This window comes from Colobus angolensis, unplaced genomic scaffold, assembly GCF_000951035.1.
Source record: "Colobus angolensis palliatus isolate OR3802 unplaced genomic scaffold, Cang.pa_1.0 Scaffold221, whole genome shotgun sequence".
In the NCBI taxonomy this organism is placed as follows: domain Eukaryota; kingdom Metazoa; phylum Chordata; class Mammalia; order Primates; family Cercopithecidae; genus Colobus; species Colobus angolensis.
This window is the reverse complement of record NW_012115389.1, coordinates 2,714,758-2,740,661: the sequence shown is the minus strand read 5'-3', so window position 1 is coordinate 2,740,661 and position 25,904 is coordinate 2,714,758. Positions and strand designations below refer to the sequence as shown.

The following is a 25,904-nucleotide window of genomic DNA, read 5'->3' as shown; positions in this document are numbered from 1 at the left end:
TTAAATACCTCTGGGGGTTAGGGTGATACAGACCTTGAGAGAAGTTGAAGGTTTACAAGTACAAATAGGAGATTCTCTCTCTCCTAATTCTGAAAGGAACAGCAGCCAACAAGCTCCAGCAATTACTGCCATGCAGGAATACGTGCTCCAGACTAGGGCACCAGAGCTGTCTACAAGAAGAGAAGCCAGAGACCTGAGTTTTACATCCCCCAGAAATTATTAAATGATACATTAAAATGCCATGAGCATCACATAATTCCATGAGGGCCACTATAGTAGGCAAGTTCAGAGGAGCAAAATAAAATCTCATTGCATATGGACTTAAATGATAGAAGAAAATTGTATTTTATCTGGTAGACAATGAACAATAGAAGGCTTTGCAGCAAAGAAGGAATCTGAACAGAAGTGTGCTTTAAGAAGATTTCTGTGGCTGTTGTCTGCTCACAATGGAATGGAGAAGGGACTTCAGACAGCAGCTCCTAGGAAGCCCCTCCCAGTGTGGAAAAGGAATGGAGAAGAGAGAATGAAAGGTTTCCAGAAGCAAGAATTCAGGAGATTTGATTGACTATGGAAGGAGGGAAAAAAGGAATCACCTAGGGTCTTCTATGTCTAAATCCACACTGCCTCTTGTCATCCTTTTCCTTTAATATACACTTATGTTCCAGCTTCATTCATTGCATACAAAAAATGATCATTTAGGTTGCATTCTGATCAGTGCCTGCTTAATAATGAAACTTAGAGTTATTTGTTTAGGGGAAAAAAGCACAGACAAAATATTTTATAATATCTATAATAAATGCAAAGAAATCAATACAAACAAAACTTGGCTTTAGCAAACTGTACATACATAAATATCTTTTTTTTTAACTATAACATTCAACTTTTTTCACATAAAGCCTTCCATGATCTCATTTATTACATCTAGCTTTTCTTTATACCTCTAAAAAAAGTGCCTTTTAGATTTACAGCTTGTGCTTCTAAAGCAAAGGTTAAAACATCATGCCCCAAAGGAAAACAAGGTAAAAAGGAAGCTGCCATATAAGCTCTTAAAAATTGTATGTTACAAGGTTCTAAAATCTCTTCAGCACTGGTTGGTTGGTAGATTGTACGACACTGACATGGTGCTTGGGAGGGTCATTTATCTGATGGTTGGAGCAGCACCACGGGAAAGCTGCCCAGATGGTCTACTGAAGTTCTTGGCTATGCATAGAATGGGCCAAGGGCCCAGAATTCACGAGTCCAGGGAACTTTGAGGGGTCCTTACTCAATCTCTTTAGTGCTAAGGTTCAGAGTCTCAAACCAGGTTTCTTCCAAACCTTCTTGTCGTCTGTTTGTTCTCCTGTCACTGTTTATCCTCCACCTCCAAAGCCATGATTTGCACACATGTGATCTGGAGGAGGGCTAAAGCTGCCACACTGAGGGCTTTTGACAAGACCAAGGTCCTCTTGTTGATAGTTTGGGATTGCTTATGACCCGATCCTCCTTATGCTACCGGCACTTCTGCAGATGGCATCTGCTTAGTTCAGAGTGGAGGAGGGCCATTCGTGTATCTGAGCATGGGGTGGAATGATCGAGCAAAGTTGTTGGAGAGGGCACAGCTGTAGTCTTCCTCTGACATTGGTACAAGGCAGGCGAGCCCGATGAGGAGCAGCAGGAGAAGCTGAAGGGGAAGAGCTGCTCGGAGGACTCTGAACAGGAAGGCGCGGCCGGACCGATCTGGCCCAGGCTCAGAAAGGGAGGAATCGGAGCCACCTTTTGTGGACCTGAGAGAAGAATGGACATAAATAACTCAGATAACTCCAGTGTTGGATGGACACTGCTTTTTGCCTCTGCACCTTCCTGGAAGCTAAAGGGCCATGCCAAGCACACCCCAGCCTGGCGATCAGCTGCCAGCCTTCCACTGTGTGCCCAGGTCACCCCCACCACCAAATGAAGTTGTTGGAAACTGCACTGATGAGAAATAAACATTTAGTCAGTCAACTAAACGTAACTAATTGGGTTCAAATTCTATTCCTTTTATCCCTTACTTTGGTGAAGCATTTTCTATCAACGAAAATAAATGCTCTATACACATTCTACCAGCATAAATTAAGTAGATCCAGAATAATTAAAATGTAGATATTTGATGCAGTACATTTTTGTTTTCAGAATATCAGGAACATTGTTAAGCAAAATTAGTTGCTGTCAGAATCATACCAAGTATCCCATCTAGCCATCCTGGATTTGCCAAAATCCATGCAGCGAAAATAAAAACAGTCTTAGTCATTTTGCACAGACCCACAAAAGCTTCATTAATCACAGAGTATACCCTGGTTTCATCTTGCACTGAATCAGCATCAGGCCCTGACATTAGTAGGTTCCAAAGCTGTACGAACAAGGAATAGCAGTGGGGTTTGTCTACAGAACACTAATGTTGTATGATGTAGATGCTAGGCTGATCCTATCACTGACATCGTTACTTTGGAAAACGGACACCATTTTCTCAGGAGGATGGACTGTCATCCTGTAGCCCCTTCTACACTCAAAGTGACAAGTTTTTCTGGAGGATGGACTGTCATCCTGTAGCCCCTTCTATGCTCAAAGTGACAAGTTTTTCTATTTCACTTTTATCTTCCTTTTAAACAGTGCATTAGAGATTGAGTACAGGTTTCAGAACTCTTAAGAAAGACTGCCTGGAAAACACAGGATCTGGAAGTAGATTCTGAGTTGGGTGCTACTGTTTTCTTTTTGTGAACAGCCATTAACTTTTTTAGTTACTAGTAGAAAAGATGAAGAAAGAAATGTTGTTTACAACAGGCATCTGGTGTACACACAGACCCATACAACATTGAATGAGCAAAAATAAGAGATATAGCCAAAAGAAACATTCCCTTACAACTAGTATAAATTCCCTAAGGGTTTTAATATCACCAAGGATAAGGACATTGAATGTGAGGCTACTGGAATAATATGAGTGTGTGAAAGCTGTATTGGTAACTGTAGGTTTGGCCCAGAAGAAAGCACTATGTTTGTAGCTCACCTATTAGCTGTTACTTTCTGAAGACAGATTATCCTGATATCAGTGGGGGATGAAGAGTGACACCTGAGAAAATGAATGTTAAAATAAAAAACAGAAAGAATCCCCTAGAAGGGAACAGAGGGAGTATTCAAAACTCTTTTATTAAACCATCAAAGAAAAATGGGAGAGGGCCCAGCACAGCGGCTCCCGCCTGCAATCCCAGCACTTTGGGAGGCTGAGGTTGGCGGATCACTTGAGGCCAGGAGTTCAAGCCAGCCTGGCCAACATGGTAAAAATACAAAAATTCGTCAGGCATGGTGGCATATGCCTGTAGTCCCATTTACTTGGGAGGCTGAGGCAGTAGAATCGCTTGAACCCAGAAGCCGGGGGCTGCAGTGAGCCGTGATCGGAGCACCACTGCACTCCAGCCTGGTCAACAGAGCGAGACTCTATCTCAAAAAAAAAAAAAAAAAAAAAAGAGGAGACAAACAGATTTGTTTGGCAAAAACCCCAAGAAGCAGCCCTGCACCACACAGTGTTTCTAGTATACTTCTTGTGGTGTAAGGAAAAATCAAATCACTGGCTTAAATTGGAAGCATGCTCTTTTCTGAAGTCCACACAACTAACGGCAGTGCAATGTAACCTTGAACAACTCACTTCATCACTAGGTGCCGACCTCTTCGCTAACCTCTTCAAATTAGAATAGATGGTCTTCCAACTTTTCAGTTCCCTGTTTGATGTTTTGTCCTCTGCTGATTTGTCAGTATAAATAATCTCCCAAGAAGTCACAAGAGCTCAATCACCATCTAGTGGTCAAACTGATTAACCGCCCTTGTGCTAAGACCAATGAGTTATTCCTAATAAGCTGAAAAGGAAAAAAAAAAATATATATATATATATATTTTGTGAACATAAAAGAAATATGTCATATACCTTATTAGTGGAAAAGGAAAATAGAAACTTCTTGAGTTACCTGAGCATAAAATATTCACGTTGAGACAGGGCCTTAGAGAGTATCCAATTCATCTGCTAATTTTGTAGGTGAGTAGCTAAGGACAGTTCATGTTTACTCTTCTAATTGCTAAGCAGCACTCTGAGCATTTCTATTGGGTTCTGTCATTTAATCCCCACAGCAGTCCTCTGCGGTGTGTACTTATTAACTTCATTTTACAGATGATGTGAAAGAAAGCTCAGGGAAGTGAAATAACTAGCTCAAGCTCACACAGCCAGTGGCAGAAGATTTCAACCCTGTGATTTTAACTACCAGAACCTGGAGACTCTAGACAGTGCGAATGACTTGCTCCAGATCCCACAATTAAAGGAAGAGGCCTAGCAGGAACTCGGGGTTCCAAAATCCCTGCCCACCGCACTCTCTGCTGTGAAATGTTTTGCCAGTTGGTGATATGAATAATGGTAATTCAGGTCGTATTCATGTCACAGGTATCTCACATGTAGAAGCAAAGAAGAGAATCCCGAACTTGCATCCTAAAATACTTGGAAACAAGTGGTTTCCTCGTATCTAAAATAAATGCCTCTGGTCGTAAGGCCTCACAGTATCTGGCAGATCATCAAATCTGTGTGGACGTGGGGACATTTTGTTTTAAGGTAGTTATATAACCATGGGCAAGTAAATTAGTCCCTCTGGCCTTCAGTTTTCTCATTTACAATGATGAGGGGTGCATTAATATCCTAAAATTGTTTTGGTTCTCATGGTTTATGATTCAATGGTTTGCCTTAAAGTGTCTTAAGAAGGACAGGATAGCTACCCACAAACTCTGGATCAAATTTTCTTCAAAATGTCCTTTCCTTGACTTTAAAATACGCCCTGGCAACCAACACTCAACACCTGCAGCTAGATGAGTTATAACAGAGTGACAGAAGAGAGCTCCACAATTCCTAGTTATTAAATATCTGACTAATTTTCATTAGGAGGCATTTAAGGACTCTATTGATGGGAATATTTACATATATAATTGATAATACAATCTGACAGAGCTGAATAGCTCCTCTTTGTCAATGTTAAATTCTTTGTGCAATTAGGTCAAAGATCAAAATCAAAACAAGGGCTGCCCATTGACCAGTTCACTCCTGAGAAAAATGGCAAACCATGGAATCATAAACCATGAGAGCCAAAACAATTTTAGGATATTAATGCACCCCTCATCATTGCAAATGAGAAAACTGAAGGCCAGAGAGACTAATTTACTTGCCCATTTTTGATAAAAATGTCACCATTTACAGAATATGGGCTCCTATGTTGGAGTCTGTTGAAGGACATGGCACATTTAACAGCACCAGAGCATTTTTAATTAAACTTAAATTTGTGCATGACTTCTAATGTTGAAGAATGCCAAGCTAGGAAGAAGTCATGGGCTGAGATGGGGACAGAGAGAACACACAATACTCAGTGACTATCCACGCAGCTGGCTGCCCTTGAAAATATCCAAACTATCCACTGGGAAATTGCCTGTCCCCTTGGGGTAATTATCAGAGTTTCAACACGCCCAAAGCTGCCTCTTCTTCAGGGGGAGCTTGTTCTAGTGATTTTAGTATCAAGAAGTTAATGGTCCCAGGGAAAGGGTTATTTTTAATATTTATCTACTGTCCTAAAAGTCACTTAAGTTTTTAGAGTCTTGGGAAATTTGATAAGGGAAAGAACAAAGGCGACTTGCTGACTACTCACTGGTCATTCTCCTCTGGCCTCATTACATACATGGATGCCAGTTTAGATCGTGTTTATATAGGAAAACTTAAATGTGTGAGCCTCCTTAAGGAACATCATCAATACAGATATATCAGATAGTTCTGTCCAGAAAAGAAGTGCTATTCTCTACAAGTAAATTTTTATTTATTTTTCTCACTTCCCTCACTCCTTCAAATTTCCAGGTAAATAGTTGCCCAGGAGTTGTTTCACCTCTGTCCCAAAATACCTAGACAATTGCAGGATAAGGAGAATGGTAGGGAGGGAGTAGTGACTCAAACCATACTCTTCAAAAGAAAGGGTATAGGACAGAGACTTGTGAGAAGTCTGAATGCCATGCACATGGGGTATGACTCACTTTGAAAATTGTTCATAATCAAGGAAATGAAAATGAGTTAATTTTGTGCATACATCATTTAAAGCCAAATGAGAAAAAACTTCTAATTTATTTTGTTACTTGTCAGCTAACACTGGCAGTATGTAACAGGAATTTATTGTGCAGACATATCTAGATTGTCCATGATCTTGATCCTGCCCTTACGTGTCTTGTCTTTGAAACCCAGTGTTTCCTGGATATGTGGTTTGGGAGACAAGTTTCCAGAATCAAGTTAGAACCCAGGTCGTCTTTTTTTCCAAACCAAACATTCTGGCGAATCCTAAACTACCTGAGGCAGCCTGTGGTGGCCTCAGCTCTAAAACCATTGTTTAAAGGCTCCTACCCATCAGCAGCCCTTCAGCTGAGTGGTATGGTTAACAGGGTAGGGTCTGGAGTCAGGGGAGACCTGGGTTCAAATCCTACATCTTTACACCTCTCATCCCTGGTGTCCCTGTCTATAAATTGGGAATATAGCCATGTCATAGGATTCTCATGAGGGTTAAAAGAGGTAACATACATAAAATGCTTAGCATGTATACAATTAAGCACTAAATAATTGAAACACATTAAGTACTAAATAAATGTCAGCAACTTATCACTATTATCTGTATAATTATACCAATGGTGTGCTGACTCATACCCTTAGGGGTTGGCTGGATTCAGCCTTTTCTCTCAGGAAAACATATCTGATTTATTAATAGTGCTTTCAAGGATGTGATAAATTTCTCAAACTGCCTGTCCTGTTCCCTGGAAACACCAGGAAGGCCTACCTCAAATAGCAACAGAGAAAACTATTGGAGCCTTACCCTACAGCTGTCCTTGGGGCACGGGTAAGCAACCTGCCTTAGAAGGGAGAGGCTCTGTGCTGGGGCCCTTTGAATGCTTTGAATAAATAGATCCCCAGATAATTCCGACAGAAAAGACTTGAAAACAAATTCTACAAGAAACTGAATAGTGTCTATAGTGAGGCTCTAGTGTACATGCAAAAAAACCCCACTGCCCTTGCTTAAATATATCTGATTAACTTGAATACATTTTTCAATGAGGTCTTTTTTCCCTCTTTCAGTGTTTTGGTCAGTCATTTGCCACTTCTCATTCCATCTTAGTTCTCTGTAAAGAAGGTGCCAGAGACCTAAGGTGCCCAAGGCAATTTTGCATTTTACAATTCTAAGCTTTAGAACGAAGTCATCAATTTGCTCCATCCAGACTACAGAACAATTATTCCTTTGCCTTGCTGGAAATTGGAGTGAAATCTTTCTAGTTGTCAATTTCAACTCAGCTGCAGTAGCATTTTGAAGAATTAATGGTGATAAGGTTAGAAAATTTTAAATCAAATGTAGGGAAAAAGTACCAGCTAGCACATCATAAGCACTTGCTTTGAAACCATGCTTCTAAAGTGTGTTTAACCTCAAATAAAAATCACGAATATGGTTATTATGAATGCACGCACAGATTTTTATGTTTCTAATTTTAAGCTCTAGGGAGCTCCCTATAATGATTTAGGGAATCTCTAGATTCTGATATACTGCAAGTCTTTTAATGGTAGGAATCACATTGAATTAATTTTGTAGGCCCAGGGCCTAAATTTAGTCGGTGTTCAGTAACTATTGGCATCAATTCATATGTAGGTTTAAAATACTGTATGAAGGCATAGAATCACCACCATCAAATCAAATTGAAATATGTAACAGGCTAGTATAATGTTAACATCTGACTTTAAACAACAACAAAGAAACCAAATGAGTAACTCCTCCCTTCAAACTAGTAGTTTCTTCCAACTCAGTCTCTTTCTCCTCTCAGGAAGAATGCACATCTAAAAATTTCCCATTGCAGACCGCTGGAAGCAACATTCTAAACTATTTATGCTTCTGCAATAACCTTTCCAATTTGCTGGACCAGTGCAAGATTCAACACAAGATATCTCAAGTCTCAATGTAAAGGAACACCACGACAGCCTTGACTGTGGGTGAAGTTCATTCTTCCCCAGCAGACTCTGCATTTCATTGGCAGGGTTGGGTGTGCCCCAAACAGAGCTGCCGAGGGTAACGAAGCCCAAGAATGTTCAACCACAACCTGTCTGCGAAGGTGTTTGATGACGTTTGCCGTTCAGGTGAAGATTATTTATGTTCCAGTTCCACCTGAGTAGCAAAGTGAACACTATGCTGAATACTCAGAAAGATGTTAATCAACCGTGCTGGACAGAGCAGAGCTGAAAGGCGCCTTGCGAGTGTCATAGTGAGAATGTGGCTGTCCCAGCTGCAAAGCCCTGTTAGAAGGCATGAGGAAGCACTTGCTGCCCTAAGAAATGATGCCATTGACATTTTCGAAAGGTCTATGTGGCTGTCTGAAACAATGGGGAGAGCAGATAGACGCAATATTTGGGAACCTCAGAGTGACTGCTGTTTGCATCATTAACATAAGCGCTTTCCCCTTTCTCATCACCATCATTTGTATCAACCAAAGAACTGATCTCCGGTATCCTCAAAGGAATGCTTGGGGATATTCTTCAGCTCTGTTCACGGCACATCAGTAATTTGTGGGGAAAAGACGGACTGTGTAATACAATGATCTGTCTGAATTGTCTCTACTTATAGGGGGCTGAGTAAACCTTAGAGCATCTGCGGATGCTCGTCATTATCTTCAAAAAGTCCCCATGAGTTTTTCCTCCATATTTTATTATTGCTATTTTGTTTAGGATAGAAAAAAAAATACTCATAAAATTGTCTTCAAGCCAAACTAAAAGAAATGAAAAGAAAAAGAAAAAGAAAAACAAAAACAAAAAAAACACACAGTTAAGGGAGGTTTAAAACCAGAGAACATATGAAAATATGTTCTGCCTGACTTCAGCCGAGTGGGAAGGACCAAACGAAAGAGCCAGTCCCTTATGCACAGCTGGAAAACTAAAATTATTACTCAAGGGTTGTTTACAGTTCTACATTTCCTCATCCCCACCCTCCTTCCAGGAATTCAGATTCCTGCTCAGTGGTGATAAGTTTCCAGAGGGGCAAGCTACTTTAACCGTGAATTGCTAGGGACTGGAATGAAAACAGGCTCCGAGGACAGTGTTTTCATTTTTTAGAAAGCTGTCTGGGGAAACTTGAACTGATCAGTGGAGGAGCAGAGGAGCACAGACACCACACCGACAACAAAGAAGGCAAAGCACTGCTAACTGCGGGAGTGAGGGGCTGCTGGAGGCCAGGCGGGAAGCGCAGAGTGGCAGCTGTGAGTCGGCTCTTGGGAGGTGACTGGGTAGGGGCTCTGGCTGCTGCGGGTTCCAGAGTGAGCTTGCCAAGTGCCTGGAAAGTGAGTGGCTGGGTGTGCTGGCTGAAGGGAAGTTTTAGGATAAGCAGAAGAGAGAAGGTACTTATAAATTTTCAATGAACACCAAATTAGGACTTGCCATTTTGAGACTCCAAAACCCACAATCTGGATAAAACATGAAAATAAAATAAAAAGTTGGGGATGTTAGTATATTTTATTCAGATATGCGGGTTTTGTGAATGGTAAAAGAATTCACTGATCGATTACCTGTCTTATTGTAAACTCTAGAAATAAAGAGGATGATAAAAGTCTGCCATGAATCAAATGGCAGTGGTGCCGCCAGTTGTAATCAAATCCTTATTGACAATTTGATGAAAAGTACCAGATGGGCTATGTTGAGATAAACAGAATTTTAATGGAGTCCAAATATTTTATGTTCCGAAATTTACTTGAACATTTCATTTAGAAACATCTCTTCCAATTTATGAGGAAAGGGTGTGGACTGAAATGAGTAATTTCCCAACTACCCTGAGGCAGACCAGATACAGGCCTACCTAAGTCATGGACAATTTTCATCATCCTCTTGGGGTTCTAGAACAGTGTGGAAACCAGGAGAAGGAGGTACCTGCTATGTGGACTGCTGACAGAGGGTCCAGGCTGTGAGAGACTACATTTGCCTCGTGGCTGTTTGCAATGAACAGGGGGTAAAGAAAGAAGAATGTTCAGTCCAGGCAAATAAAGACAAGCTACTAATGAAAATTAAACTAAAAGTGCAGCAAAGGAAAAATAAATCAAATGAAATGATCAGTACCCATGAATTAAGGAAACTGACTTTTCTTTTGTTGAGGAAGTGAAATAAATTTACATCTATGTGATTAGCCACTGATAAAACATAAATTGGGATTCCGGAGTCCACACTAGGGTGGGCATATTTCTCTTGACTTTTTGTGGTAGAAACACATGTGTATATTTACATACAATAAAGGTAAAATGCACTATGCCATACCATATATTTCAAAGACACTTTACGTATTTTTTTTTCATCTTTTAGAATACTAAAATAGTGTTAAAATTCTTAGCCCATAAGAAATAACAATGGCAATATGAGATTGGTCTTTGTAGTGATGAAGCCCACCTTAAATATTCAAGTTAAAGAAAGGTTAAAATTTGACTTGAAAAGCCAGTATTCCTTTACATTCTTAAACTAGGATCTACAGGAAACTAGTGAATGTATTAAAAAAAAAAAATCCTAAAAAAGATAATACATTTATCAGCATAGAACATAAATGTTTACAACAAAAAAAAGTCAAATGAAATCAAAACTTCTAAAAACTAAGGAAAAATGGAATGAATATAATCATAAAGCTGGACAAAAAATATATAACAAAACAAAAAACAATCTTCTAATTACACAGAGAAATCAAGGCATAGAGGGTAGCAGGGGCTGAATTTGTCCTTTCATCCTCTTTGTGTTCAGTGAGGCAGCCCCCGCCAAGGCCTGTGGGTGAGTTGTTGCCATCTTAGGGGCGGGACAACTGCCGCAAACCTTCAGGACCACCACCCAGAAGCGGCTTAGCTTGAGAGTCAACAGAACCTCCACTTGCCTTAACGAGTCAATGGCTCACAGGCGTTCACGGTTCTGTGCACCTCCAGCCCAGGCGTCACTGCAAGTGGTGGCCTGCATTTTAAGATAGTTGTGGCAGCCGTGGCTTGAAGAAAGGAGCCACCAAAGGGACAAATGGGCACCATTCTCGAAATTTTCTTATTTGAGGAAGAAAAATAAATGCTCTCCCTGCATACCAGCCACACGTTGAGTCCTGATTTTTTTGAAAACCAGAATCGCTCTTTTCCATTCCTGAGCGCATGCTGGGAGGGGATGTGGCAGGGCGGAGGAAGCGTGCTACCCTGTGTGACAGCCCTCCTCTGGAGGGGACGCCTGCCTGTGAACCCTGTGGTGGGTGCAAATGCCGTCACTTCCCAGTGTTCCCTCCCACGGGCCAACTGAAAATGACCAGTGGAAAGTTACCGTTTTCTGTCTGTTTGGGGTGCTCCTTCCTGATGTGGGACTCACAGACCCTGAGGTGTCCAGTTCATCAGCAGAAGACCAGGAAGACAAATCCTATGTGGGAGAAAGATTCTGTTAACAACTCCACCTCCCAGACCCAAGGGGGCCCCGTGTTGTACCACACTATCTCCCACTCCATCTCCATCCACCCCCGTGTCTCCACCATAAAAACCAAACCATTCCTTGGGAAACATGGAACCAGACAGGAACAAGAGGAATAGGGCCAAATTCTTCTAGTGTGTTGGGATTTCCTAGTTGTCTGTTTGGCTGTTCTGGAAAATACAGCTATGATTTTGTTATTGCTAAGTTTCACTTATAGCTTTATTATTTCTTGGAGACATGGATGTGAATGAATTGATACTGGTTTGGGAGGGGAGGAAACCTGCCGTAGAGCCTGCTGGTCACTCAGCCTGAACAGAAATCAATATATTCCAGTTAGAAACAAAAGATAGTCATCCAGGAGTCTGCCTTTTCACATCAGAGAGACTTTATTATTTTGGACACTGCTGCTATTAAGAGTAGATTGTTCTTTTGCAACTTACAGCAGGGCAAAGTGTGTGTTCATGGCAGGGTTTCCCAACAGAATGGTTGAAATCTTACCAGGCATCATCACACTTGTAAATGCATTTCTCAAAACCAATAATACCACAATGGAGGCGATTGTAGAAAAAATATAAAAAATTAAATAAGCAGAGGACCATTTTTTAATGGCTTTTTTTCCTGTATACATAATGGAGAATTCATGCCTGAGAGGGGTTAAATACAAAACTCAGATACAACAATTGGTTTGCTCTACCATGGCTGTGTAACTACAGTATGTAAATTCTTAAACAGCGTGAAATAAAATGCCACAGCAGTTGTGGTAATAGCATTAGTAACGATGACAAGAGAGCTTTTGGATTTAATAGAATCAAAAGCAGTGTCCTGTTGTAAAAGTTTATGTGGCTGCTTTTTTATTTTGAGATAGGACTTGTAAGAGCAGTGGCTGAAAGAAGATACTCCATTCTGACAAGTACTATATTTAAAGTCTTTCTAAAATGCCTGAAGATGATGCTTCTTTGGTCTCCAGTAAGAAATGCTACACGATGATGTCTGTTTAGAGCTTACCTGCTGACTACTTGACACGTCTAATAACTTCTCCAGTTCCTTGATATGACGACTGACCTCCTTCAAGAGAAGTTTGAGCCGATTTCCAATAACATGGACTTTTTCTTTGGCTTCTAAACAGTCTGTTCCTTCAGCATTCACCAGTAGTTGGCAAGACATGTCTTGCAAAGAGGCTACTCTGAGTTGGGATTCCAACAGCTCATGCTTTATTTGCTATGCATACAAAAATAAATAATTTTTCTAAGCATTTTTGATAAACGGCAAAAGCTCCAAAAGTGCAGAATGAGATCAACTTAACTTGGTGGGAAATTATACCTGAGCATCAAACATGGAGCTCACACACTAAAGGATGCAGCAGCTCATGGCCTGAGTTCTACTCCTGCCTCTGCCAAAAATATTCTATAAGACCCCTGACCCTCTCTGATCTCAGTTTGATTTGACGTCTGGTCGACAGTGTTATTGGAAGGTTCGAATTGGTTAATGTATATATGACAGTACTTAAAATGTAGATTAGTATGCAAGTGAGACATAAGATAGTCTTTTAAACAGAAAAGTACAACATCAAATACAGCAAAACAGAAGTATGTCTAGGTATCCTCTGATATCTAGTCAAGATTTTTTTTAAAAAGGGGTGATTCATCATTCACAGCTTAATGCCAGAGGTCAAAGTGAAGTAACAATGCAGTTCCACAGCTATTTCCTCTGGGTTTCTAAGACTATTATGGTACTGAATTAAAAGGTACCAATTCTGTAGTTTAGGTGAGTGTTAAATGTTAAGACATAACATTTTAAAAATACAAAGAACTACAAAGTGCATAGTATTTTCTTCTAATGGAACTCAAATATGCTTCCTTATCTTCTATAAAGTCACTTAAATACACTGTACATTATATTGTCCAAAGATCCTCGTACAAGGGGCTACCAGCTAATTTCCTTTTGAATTTAGTGCTAGAAAAAGTTTCTCCTTCCTTGAGAACTGTTATGTTTTGTTTTTGTCAGATAATGAAAGTAAGTTTACTCCTTGTTTCCCATTTTGTCTTAGCTTTCAGAAAACTTGATGCTAAGATTCATGTTTAATCTGCTATATTTAATTCCTCTTTAAAAGAGTTGGCTGGATGCGGTGACTCATGCCTGTAATCCCAGCACTTTGGGAGGCTGAGGCGGGTGGATCACCTGAGGCCAGGAGTTCGAGGCCAGCCTGGTCAACACGGTGAAACCCTGTCTCTACTAAAAATACAAACATTAGCGAGGCGTGGTAGTGCACACCTGTAGTCCCACCTACTCAGGAGGATGAGGCAGGAGAATCGGCAGGAGAATTGCTCCAATCCCGGAGGTGGAGATTGCAGTGAGCTGAGATCGTACAACTGCACTCTACCCTGGGCAACAGAGCGAGACTGTCTCAAAAAACAACAACAAAAACAAACAAACAAAGACTTAATTGTCTCGTTCTATTCTAATATTTTAATGAACTTTTATTATAAGCCACCAAATATACTTTTGGGCCACAGATGTAACATAAAGTTTAAATTAAGCTGCCTTAATAAACAACACAAGCTAATTAAGATTTATTGAGAACACTAAGATTTTTACAATTCAGCAGGTATCATCTGGCAGATTCTAAAGCTTCTAAATCAGATTCTAAAGCTGGCAGATATCATCTTCTATGCACATGCCTGCTTTACCAAGATTGGAAACCACAGGGAGTTAAAAAAAAGTATAAAATAGAGAGTATAACACAAAAAGTTAAAAAAAAAAAAACACTTACCACTTATATCCATTTTCTGCAAATGAAATGCAACCCTGCTAAAAATAACTGGAGGCTGCCAGAGTTCACACATCTTACCATAAGCTGTTTGTGATGGTCTTGAAGTATCTCTGCATCAAGGTTTGAATCAATAGGGACAATTTCATTTTTCCTTCTGTCAATGTTCTCCAACATAAGAAGCAAACCATGGCTCATTTCATGGAAACCCTACAGAAAACAGTTTAAAGTAACTGTAGATAAAATATTTTTATTTCTCTCACAACTTAAATGTCTTTCAACTGCCACCATTAGCAAACACACATTGGTTTTAAGAACGTACATTCAACTCCTTTCTGAGGAAGGCACTGGTGCTTTTGCCATGACCTGATCATGAGTTCACGTTCTTACCAAAAGCATCTAATTTATTACTTGGAGGAAAATTTAGACAAAAAGAAAATTGGCATCAAAATACCTTATTTCTGAAAAAAGGGTAGTGCTATTATATAGTTTAGAAGGAAGCAACTCTGCTGCCCTCTCTTTTCTGTGTATTCAAATCTTTCCATCTTTTAAGGCCTACCTAGGCTGAATCTCATATCCCCTTCATTCATTTATTCATCTATTTATTTATTCAACATGCAGTTACTAAAGATCTCCTACAGATAAGGCACTGTACTAGGAGTGGGTGCAGAGGTGAAACAGCAGCTTAGGTAGCTGCTTTCAAGGAACTGTTACTCTTGGGGCACATATAAACCTGGAGAGCAGGCTTCAAATCCTTCCAGGGCTTTCCATTGTGTTCAGAATATGATCCAATCTCCTGGCTTGGACCTACAAAGCCATCTGGTTCCTGACCACCTCCTCAGTCTTTCTTATCACTCCCTGGCTCGGCTCACTGAATACACTCTGGTCACAATGACCTCTTTTCTGTTCCTAAAGACACTAAGTCATTTCCTGCTTCTGGGACTTTCCATTTATTCTATCACCTTCATAGCAACATCCTTCCAATGTTAGCTCAAAGAGCCAAATAAATTCCCTGACTACCCTCTCAAAGTGGCTTTTCTCAGTTACTTTTATCGTCCATGTCTGTAAGTATCTTGTTTAACTATTTACTTGTATTTTATTGATCTTGTCATCCCCAACAAAAGCAGAGGCCATGCTTTATTCAATGTTTTAGCACTACATCTGTCATACAGTAGATGCCCAGCAAGTAATTACAGTATGAATGGATAAATAATATTTGTAATGCTCACTTTGATGTTCAAGAAAGGCTTGCTCAGTAAATATCTGTTAAATAAATAAAGGAAATAAACGAATGAGTCATAGAAGGAGCGTTGGGACTGAGATAAACATGAGGAATAGTCTCTTCTTATCTGGACAGATGATAGGATCTAGAGATTTTGAACATGGTCTTGAACATGTAGAAATGCTCCAGTAAAATGAAAACTTTGAGCACAAGGTTATCTCACTGAAATACTGATTTTGGGGAGCAACTGCATCCCTCTAGAAACCATGACACATCAAGTCACGCACTCAGCTAAACCGCTAATGTCTGGCTCTGAGTCATCTCCTGCCCAAAGCTCTACAGACCTGGCACTGCATCAGGGCATCCTGCAGTAGGCCCCGCCACTCCTCCAGCAGAGAACACACTCGGTCCCAGCGCCCATTCATCTGTGACAAGCGATCCTGCAGGTCCCGACTCTCTTTGCTGTCAGCCTGGGTGAACTCAGGGCTGCAGAGATTGATGGAGAGGATGATGGCTTTGCGGTGGTCCACAGCTTTCTGGAGCTCCTGAAAAGAACAAAAAAGACAATCAAACAAGGACAGTAATGACAAAGATATTTTCCCTTGAAAATGTTTCACCTGAATGAAAAGATTGATTAATTTAAACTGGCCTTAGCAGGATGGCTAGGTAAAAGACAGAGGGTGCACACCACTGATAACTGTATGGCAGTTGGAAGAAATGAATTAGATGAGTACTTAACAACATGGATGAATCTTAAGAAAACAGGGTATAGAGTGAAAAAGTCAGAAACAGAATGTTATGTGGAACACAACAGCCTCAATACATTCACACACACAAATCCACATTTTTAAAGAATATATCTGAACAAAGAATGTCTGCTAAATATTTCAGAATAGCTACCATTTTGAAAATCAAATGGGAACTTAGAGTTCAGCCAGGGTAGGGGTTGCAGTGGGGAGGAATAAAGAGAAGTAGAGTCTTGTAGGAAGCAACAATAACGCTGGGCAATGGCCTCATTAAGGAGTATGATTGAGTCCACACTCTGTACCGAGGTTCAACCACAACGAAACTCAAATGTATGGGCCTAAAAATGAAGCAAAGAAAGCAGATGTCAGGGCCCTGGACTCCAGATGTAGTGAATCTGCAGGTTCAGTGGCCCGCAGGCTGAGAATACTGCCTGTGCCACAAGCCACACTGATGTGAAGGTAGAATGAATTGCGTATTTCATGAGCTAACCAGTTAGGTTTGGTTTCACAAAAACCAGGTGACTGATTTTTGGCTTTGTGTATTTCCAAAATATCCAATGCTCAATTCCAAGAACTTGAGCACAGGAGTCTGTATTAGTCATTGAGTATCTGGATACTGTTTTAAATGCCCCAGTCCAGTTAGGGTGAGAGGTCCTGGAAGTCACATTGACCTATGCTGCATTTTGAAATCATTTCTCGCTGGTCCTGCTATGTTCCCAATCTGTCTTCATTTGTCACTTTTCAATAGGTTCTTAACATACTGTAGAATAGATTCAGTCACACAGACAACATGGGTTTCAGAGACACTGTGAAAATACTCGATTATTCCACAGATTTATTCAGAGAAAATACAGACGGGAAGGATCAGGAGAAAGTACAAAGGAGGGTGTCTTTTTTCTTGTTATGCAGGATGACTTTCAAGGTCTTATTTCCCTATGCTAATCTCTCTAAGGTCTCAGACCCTGGCCAGCATTTGCTTCATCAACTTTTTAAGGAATCTGCTTATAATGCAACACTGCCTTACTAGAGTAATTTAGGGACTCTAGATAAAAATGCATTTCATAATGCAGATATTGTAAATCTCCCACATGGTACTTCGTCCTGAAATTCATGGGGTATTGTAGAGGCCTTTCTATAAGGATGCACCTTTTGGATCACCTGGAGGGGAGATTCATTTCTCTTGTTTGAAGTTTTCTATCTTTGAAAATTTAAAACAGGCCAGGTGCGGTGGCTCACGCTTGTAATCCCAGCAATTTGGGAGGACGAGGCCGGTGGATCACTTGAGATCAGGAGTTCGAGACAAGCCTGGCCAACATGGCGAAACCCTGTCTCTACTAAAAATACAATAAATAGCCGGGCATGGTGGTGCATGCCTGTAGTCCCAGCTACTCAGGAGGCTGAGGCAGGAGAATCACTTGAACCCAGGAGACGGAGGTTACAGTGAGCCATGTGCACACTAGTCTGGGTGATAGAGTGAGACTCTGTCTCAAAAATAAATAAATAAATAAATAAATAAATAAATAAAATAAAACAAAATCACACAATCACTAAAAGAAAGCCAAAAAACATCAACCCCCAATTAAAAGCATATACTAAAACCACAGAAACACAAAAGCAGCACACACTTCATTCCTTATCCCGACCTCCAAGAGCCTGGGTAGCTATATTTTGAGGAGCAGCACATCTTAAGGCTGTCCAAACAGGAAAAAAAAAGAGCACTGATGGGTTTTAAAAAGAAACTGAGCTCTCAGTTCATGAGATGCTCACAACAGTCTCCATATATTAAAGCATTTTAGTATTTGGGTTAAGGAGGATTTTAAAATCTAGACTGGAGTTAAGTAAGGGAAGTTAACTTGTGTACTATATCCTGTGGGCCAAACCAAAATCAAATGCAAATGCCAGGTGTTTCACCACAATTACTCTATAGTTTTATTTATTACAGCAAAAATTGCTTCTACCACTACTGCAATCAATTTCAGAAGTTTCCCTTACTTAAGGTCAAATAATTTCATTATTTCCCCGATAAATTCATGCAGATACAATTTTGGAGAGGATTTCTCTCCAGCTCTAGATATAGACCTGTAGGACCCTGGTCATTCTGTATTTGCCTTACAAAGAGTTCTCATAGGTCCCAGAAGTACCTGGATGCTTCACGAAATTTTAATTGGGCATTTCTTAAAAATTGATTCATTAAATCGTGCATGATTATTTACATGGTGGATAGTTCTACAACATGGTCCCCTTTTCTGCCCTTGAAAACCATCTTTTGGCCAGGCACAGTGACTCACGCCTGTAATCCCAACACTTTGAGAGGCCGAGGTGGGTGGATTACCTGGGGTTAGGAGTTCGAGACCAGCCTGGCCAACATGGCAAAACCTCGTCTCTACTAAAAATACAAAAATTAGCCGGGCTTGGTGGCGTGCACCTGTAATCCCAGCTACTAGTGGGGCTGAGGCAGGAGGATCGCTTGAATCTGGGAGGCAGAGGTTGCACTGAGCTGAGATCATGCCACTGCACTCCAGCCTGGGCAAGAGAGCGAGACTCCATCAAAAGACAGAAAGAAGGAAAAAAGGAAAGAAGGAAGGAAGGAAGGAAGGGAGGGAGGAAGGAAGGGAGGAAGGGAGGAAGGGAGGAAGGGAGGGAGGGAGGGAGGGAGGGAAGGAAGGAAGGAAGGCAGGCAGGCAAGAAGGAGAGAAAGAAAGAAAACCATCTTTGTGGAACACAGGAATTTGGGATGGCTAGAGGTGAAGAGAGCATTCTCACTCATTTTTGTTAGATCCTTTTTTTGCTGCTGTATAAGAGCAGCTCAAACTAAAGGTGCCATCTGCACAGTCGTTCATGCGGTGGCTCTCTGTTTGTCTGCCATGGGAAAGGCAAGGGGCAGCTACCTTGAGCTTTTTGATCTGGAGCTCAATTGTCTGGATGTCAGTGCTGAGTTCCAGACGCTGGAGCTGTTCCAGCTCCTCCTCCGTGTCCCCCAGCCAGGCCCAGATGCTGTTCAAGTCCGAGTTAAACTGCTGCCACTTCTGGAGGTTCTGCTTCATCCTCAACTCCTTGCTCAATGCCTGGGCCTGGAGAAGCTCCCATCGGTCAATCACACCTGGCAAGACATGCAGAGAACAGCGAGGTTATTTTCCTCCACACGTGATGATTATGAAATGCTTTAAACATAGGTTCGCAGCTAACTTTAAATAGCAACAGAAATAAAAGTAATTCCACTGGGCATTTTCGTTGTTGTCATCTGGAAATAACAGCTACATGGCTACAATGACTGTGTTTTTTCTATTTGTATTTCTAATAATAATGAAGCAAAAAAGCTAGCTACATGGGCGTTAACAGTGTAAAGAGCTTTATGAGGTAATAAGCAGTCATGCGCACGAAGTAGCATTCAATTCTTGGATCCTGTCTACAACAGGGCTCTGAGCACACACATATAAAATGTCTGATTAGATATGTGAGAAACGGTACATTACAATAATTGGAACATGAGAGCTGGGGTGACAGTGCACGCCTGTAATCCCAGCTACTCGAGGGGAAGTGGGAGGATTACTTGAGCCCACGAGTTGGGAGTCTAGCCTGGGCAACATAGCGAGACTTCATCTCAATATTAAAAATAATAATAATAAATGAAACAAGGGCAAACACTACCACGATGGCATGCATCACCCCCCTCACTGTCAAAGGAGACTGCTACAACTTGGAAGGAAGTTCTCGGGATAGAACGGTGTAGAAGAAGGCCAAGCAACCTAAGTGGAACTTGGCTTTTAACAAAGTGCTTCAGGATCTTCTATTTCATTCACTCTTGAACTAGACACTACGCACTCACCAGCCGTTTGGGTTTCGGTACTATGCAGGTTAACAAAGCCAGGAAGGCTCTCCTCTTCCTCCTTCAGTTTGTGCTCCAGTCTCTTCACAGAGTCTATACTGCCACTGCATTCGCCCAGCAGTTTCATCTGTTCAGACATAAACAACCGGCCCCTGTCACCCAAATCTTCATGAGTGCAAAAACTTTAGGGGAAAATATCTCTGTACTTTCTCAGCAAGAGAAGTGTCTGTGTTTGGCTCCTCTGTGCCACTCTGCTAAAAATAAGCCAAGATGGCCGAGTGTGGTGTCTCAGGCCTGTGATTCCAGCACTTTGGGAGGCTGAGGAAAATGGATTGTTTGAAGCCAGGAGTTTGAGACCAGGCTGGGCAACATGGTGAAACCCTGTCTCCACCAAATATACAAAAAACTTGGCTGAGCATGGTGGCGTGCATCTGTAGTCTCAGCTACCTGGGAGGCCGAGGTAGATCACCTGAGCCCGGGGGGTTGAGGCTACAGTGAGCCATGATTGTGCTACTGCCCTAAGCCTATGCAACAGTGTGAGACCCAGTCTCAAAAAAAAAAAAAAAAGAAAAAAGAAAAAAGAAGCAGAGGTAAGCTGGGCATGGTGGCTCCTGCCTCTAATCCCAGCACTTTGGGGGCCGAGGTGGGAGGATCGGTTGACCCTAGGAATTCAAGACCAGCCTGGACAACATGGCGAGACCCTGTCTCTATAAAATAGTTTTAAAAATTAGCCAGGCATGGTGGTGAGCACCTGTAGTTCCAGCTATTCAGGGTGTTAAGGTGAGAAGGTTGCTTGCACCCAGGAATTAAGCTGCATGCAGTGGGCTAAGATCATGATACCACACTCAAGCCTGGGTGACAGAGTGTGAGACCCCGTCTCTTAAAAAAAAAAAAAATTAAATAAGCAAAGTTCAAAAACACGCCTTTTAAACAGGTGATGCATTCACATATACAAAAAGCAATGCCTTAAAGATGTACTTTGCATACATGATTTTGCATGAGAAGTCCTTGAAGTTTCTTTAAGATTCATGAATCAAAACAGATTAAACCAAACTGCGATTTAAAACTCAGAGCCCTCAGCTGGCAATGCAGCATGTAATTTTTGGCAAGTTGCCCCCTCTTTCTCTTTCTTAAAATGAAACATGGGAATGTTAATGTTACCACAAATCTCATGGGAACTTTCTTGCATTAAATAATTAAAATACTTAAAATTATAGAGCAATATTAAAGCCAGTTGTTTTAGCAAAAAATGTAAGCAATGTTTAATAGGCATCAAGGGACTAAATTCTAAAGTCAAAGAAAAGCTTCCAAATTCATTTTTAATATCAGATACAGTATTCAAAGATTAAAAGAACAAATCATTTCAAGATACTCCTGCTGTGCTTACCATAAAGCCTTTAACAAATCACAATGCCATTAAGTTACTTTGATTACTTTTGATCGAGGTTAAGTGTAATCCCAGTGATGTCAGTATAATTATCATAAAACTATATCATAGGTATTTTTAAAAAGTGGCTTCACTATAATAGAAATTGGTATAACAGGCCAAACTGAACAGGAAACAAACTCATGATTTACGGCTCTTCTGTAATTGTGAAGATAATAAAATCAACATACATGGCTAGAACAGTTTTCTTCCCTAATTTCAAAAAGTAGAACATATGAGTTGTGACCAGACTTGGGGAAATTCACTTTTCTTTCCTTGTACTAAGCAGTCTTTCGGATATGAAAGAAGACGTGAGGCAGAGAAGAGACTGGCTTTAAAATTCTCTTCCTTAAGTATGTGTAGGAAAACAGGTAGTTCTCTAGGGAAAATTAACTGGTCAGTAACTCGAGTAGGGCAAATAACGCTCTGTTAGACTTTATCATACACAGCCAATAGCTGCCTAGATAGAACACAGCCAATAGCTGCCCAGATATCCCATGCCTTGCTATCTTGTCTCCAAATCCCTCTTGTTAGAACTGTTTTCTTCAGAATGCACACACTAAAAACAGAAGAGAAAAACATTCTCAAGGTCATTCGGTGAACCCAGGAAAAGAACTACAAAAAACAAAACAAAAAACAAAAAAACCCAAAAAAACTGCATGAACTGCATGTTAGTAATCTATTAGCTAAAATCTGCTGCTCCAAGCTTAACCTTGGTCCAAATTATTAGTTGAATTTGGAAAAATGCCTAATGACGTTTGGGAGCCAAAGTATTTTGCTGCTCTCAATGAAAATGAGCTCCCTAAGTGCTCAGTGTAAAGGAACAGGTTTGTCATTACAACAGTTTTGTGGGCCTAAAAACAGACAAGTTCTACTCAAATAGTAACTTAATAACAGGGCTTGGCTTTGCACATCTAGGTTCATGAGTTCAAGGGCAGCATGGTATTCAGAGACCACATAAAGCCCTTATGCTGCAGACGAACTGTTCTTTGACCTAGAACTGTGGCTTTGTACAGGTCAGAATGAGGATGGCCAGGATACTTACGTAGCCTTTGTAGCTGGTGTCTAGCTCTGGCCCCGTGGGAGTTTTGCTGCGAATGATATTTTCGGTTTGCTGTATCTGAAAGCGGCTATCATCCAGGGCTTTGCCCAGTTGTCGGATCTGTGACTCTAGGGCGCTGTGGTCCCCTGCGGTGGCAACCATAAGAATCTTTACCGGACAAACTATTTGACTTATTTAAAGCTTGATATTCAAGGAGAAGTTTCAGAAAAGATTTCAGTTACAGTAGCATAAAAATGGCGGGTGTAGGTAATTACAAAGCAAATTTAGTACCATCGTGCCGGTGGGTTAGACATTAAAATGGCGAAACCAATGAAGGTGCTTGACTGAGAGCCCTAGCAGACTGGACGTCGCAAAACGGCTCTTCAGTCAGCTTTGAACAGCTTCGTGCACCTATCCCTCTTCAAGCTGAACCCCTGATCATCTGAATGTTGTCAGTGTGGAAGGCCTTTCTAAAAATCTGCAATGGTGTCTGCTGCATCTCAGTAAGGAGAAAGCTGTTCTTTTCTCATGCTCTTTCTGCTGTTGCTTAGTGAAGAGGGGAAGGTCCTCCCTCTGATTTTTCTTTGTGCACCTCAGGGGAAGATAGTGTCACGAAAGGCTCAGGTAGATCCATCATTTACTGAAGGCATAAATTCATTAATCAAGAAATGAGTGCCTCAGAATAGATATATACAGAGATATCAAACTAGCAATGACTTGCTTTTATCTAAGATCTGAAACAAAACCAGGAGGAAAGCTAAGATTTTAGCATTTCCACCTAGGCAGGTTCTTACCCATAGCCTAGAATTCTGGCTCATTCTCCTCTCAAAGTTGTAACATTTCTTTGTAAAATTATAGTGTGTGTGTGTGTGTGTGTGTGTGTGTGTGTGTGTGTGTGTATCAAAATCTTTGAACTACACAAGAACATTTGATAATCAGAGTGAAGCTAGCACGGGGTGAAAGCAGAACAAATATTAGTAAGCCTTATTAAATGTATTTGTTTCTAAAAAAGGCCTTCTAGATACACCTAGGAGAGGTCTCTCCCTGGGAATCACCCTCTTAGTAATGTTACTTTGCTTTCTGTCCCTTCAGTTTTCTTCAAAAACTGAAGTGTAAACTAGTAACTCCATGATTCAGTATCATATCACTGTGTTCAAACTCTATCCCCCCTACACCCCCCATCACTGATTCTGAACTGCTGAACTACAGTTCGTCTAATATAACACTAAGCAAAACTAGTTCCGTTTTTCTTTCTTTAATTCTTCTTGTTTCAGGAACAGTTCTGTCCTTATCTATGGCTAAACATACCGTGGAATACATTTTTCATTTCAAATTATAAGAGTTCTTAAATTAAAATTACATATATTGTTTAGAGATGAAATCTGATCTTGTCCCCTGTCTCCTATGGGATTCCTGAGATGGGGAGGATAAAGTAGTGGATGTGCCCAAGGTCACTCATGCAGGCTGGCGGACTTGGGACCACAGCCTGCACCCTGACTCTCCAGCCCCAGGTAGGTCTGTGCATAGTGAAGCTGAAGTTACCACACCACGTAGAACACTAGGTCACAGAGGCTGATGACTGGGTTTTCCGTCTCATATTTTCTGCTGTTAATGGGCTTGACAGTCTATACTTAATGAGACCAATTACCATTTAACGAGTTGAGAAGTTATTTTGTTTCACTGGATTAGTGAAATCTTATTCTTGGTGTGGATTTAACCAGCTGTTTTTTCTAGTACAGCAGTGAGAGAGGAAGGCTGTGCCTTAACATGCTAGAGCCACAAAGCTGGGAGAGATACAGCAGATGTGCTAAGAGAGGAGGCTTATTATACAGGGGAGGGAGGGAGGCTGGCTCCGGCTTGTCGTGCCTACCAGAGGTATTTTTGATTGCATTTTCTGTGAGTTTTACATAGGCCTCAGGGCTTTCAGGGATCATTACATCTGCAAAAAAAGCACAGTCTAAGTTGACAGCTAAGTTCTGGAAACCTTGAATCCCTTGTGCAGGAAAATAACTTTCCTAGGGGAAAAAAAGGAAGTCAGTTATTCTAGACACAAAGTTCCTGAGTGCACAGAGGAGCATGCAGGCTCACCAAAGCCAGGCACGGTGGCTCACGCCTGTAATCCCAGCACTTTGGGAGGCTGAGGCGGGTGGATCACCTGAGGTCAGGAGTTTGAGACCAGCCTCAGCCTGGCCAACATGGTGAAACCCTGTCTCTACTAAAAATACAAAAATTAGCCAGGCATGGTGGCAGGTGCCTGTAATCCCAGCTACATGGGAGGCTGAGGCAGCAGAATCGCTTGAACCCGGGAGGCGGAGGTTGCAGTGAGCCGAGATCGTGCCACTGCACTCCAGCCTGGGCCACAGAGCGAGACTTCGTCTCAAAAAAAAAAAAAAAAAGAGCTCACAGAGATTGAATTTTACAGATGAGAAAACTGAGGCACAGAGGAATTAAGTTCCTTATCCAAGTTTAAACAGAAACTTGGCAGAACTGAGATTTCAGCCCAGTCAGATTCCAGAGAAGCACTGTCCCATATATTTCTACGTGAACTATATATGTAATTTTGAAGGCTTCATAGCCACATTAGAAATGTAAAAAGAAACATAGAAAATTAATTTTAACACTATATTAGATAGAGATTATAACATGTAAACAACATAATTATTATTAATATTTTATTTTCTTTCTTTGTACTAAGTCTCTGAAATTCATGTAAGCGTGTTTTCCATGTGCAGCCCATCTCAATTTGCACAGTCCCATCTCAGAGCTCAACAGCCCCAATTGGCCAGTGGCTAGTTTTGGACAGCTCTGCTTCAGATACCATACGCCTGACTAATAGGCCTTACTGTAAAGACAAAATATAAATGAGAGAAATAATTTTCTTTTTAGAACAGTGTTATCCTTTGGGAATCTGATGTGAACTATCAGAACCAAACAGAAATCCCCAGATGTCCTTTTAGAGAATGTATGAGATGTATTTCCAAGTGCCACAAATCAGCCTCCAACTCTTTATTCTATTTTTATCCACCTTCCTTACAGAGTTCCTGTTTCTCTGTCCATCCCTTCACTGTATGTGTGGCTTGGGTGATGGTCCTTCTTGTTTTCCTTCACACACTCTTCCTGTGTGAGCTCCTCCGTGCACTCCAGGACCATTGCCATTTACTTGTGAATAACTACCCAATCAGCATTTCCGGCTTCTGCACTTCACACCTGTGCATCTATGACTGGACTTTTGCATTTGGATATTGTGCAGGGATCTCAAGATCAGGATGCACACAAGCAAATTCATCCCCTCCCTGCTCTCACAGCCCCACCTCCCTTGCCCAGCTGCACCCACAGTGCTCCTTCCCTCTTGTGGTCTTCAGGGCCTAGGAC

At 41.1% G+C, this 25,904-nt stretch overlaps 1 protein-coding gene across 1 annotated transcript in view; it reads right to left on the bottom strand.

The window, feature by feature from the left end:
- Positions 1-774: 774 nt before the first annotated feature.
- The window catches only part of SYNE1 (spectrin repeat containing, nuclear envelope 1), a 543,966-nt gene continuing 518,836 nt past the window's right edge, over positions 775-25,904 (bottom strand). The window contains 9 exon segments of the mRNA XM_011943785.1: positions 775-1,763; positions 9,962-10,020; positions 11,363-11,455; positions 12,509-12,721; positions 14,352-14,480; positions 15,837-16,037; positions 19,127-19,338; positions 20,065-20,191; positions 22,536-22,678. Of these exon segments, the coding sequence (XP_011799175.1) occupies positions 1,523-1,763; positions 9,962-10,020; positions 11,363-11,455; positions 12,509-12,721; positions 14,352-14,480; positions 15,837-16,037; positions 19,127-19,338; positions 20,065-20,191; positions 22,536-22,678 (1,418 nt within the window). The 3' untranslated portion in view covers positions 775-1,522.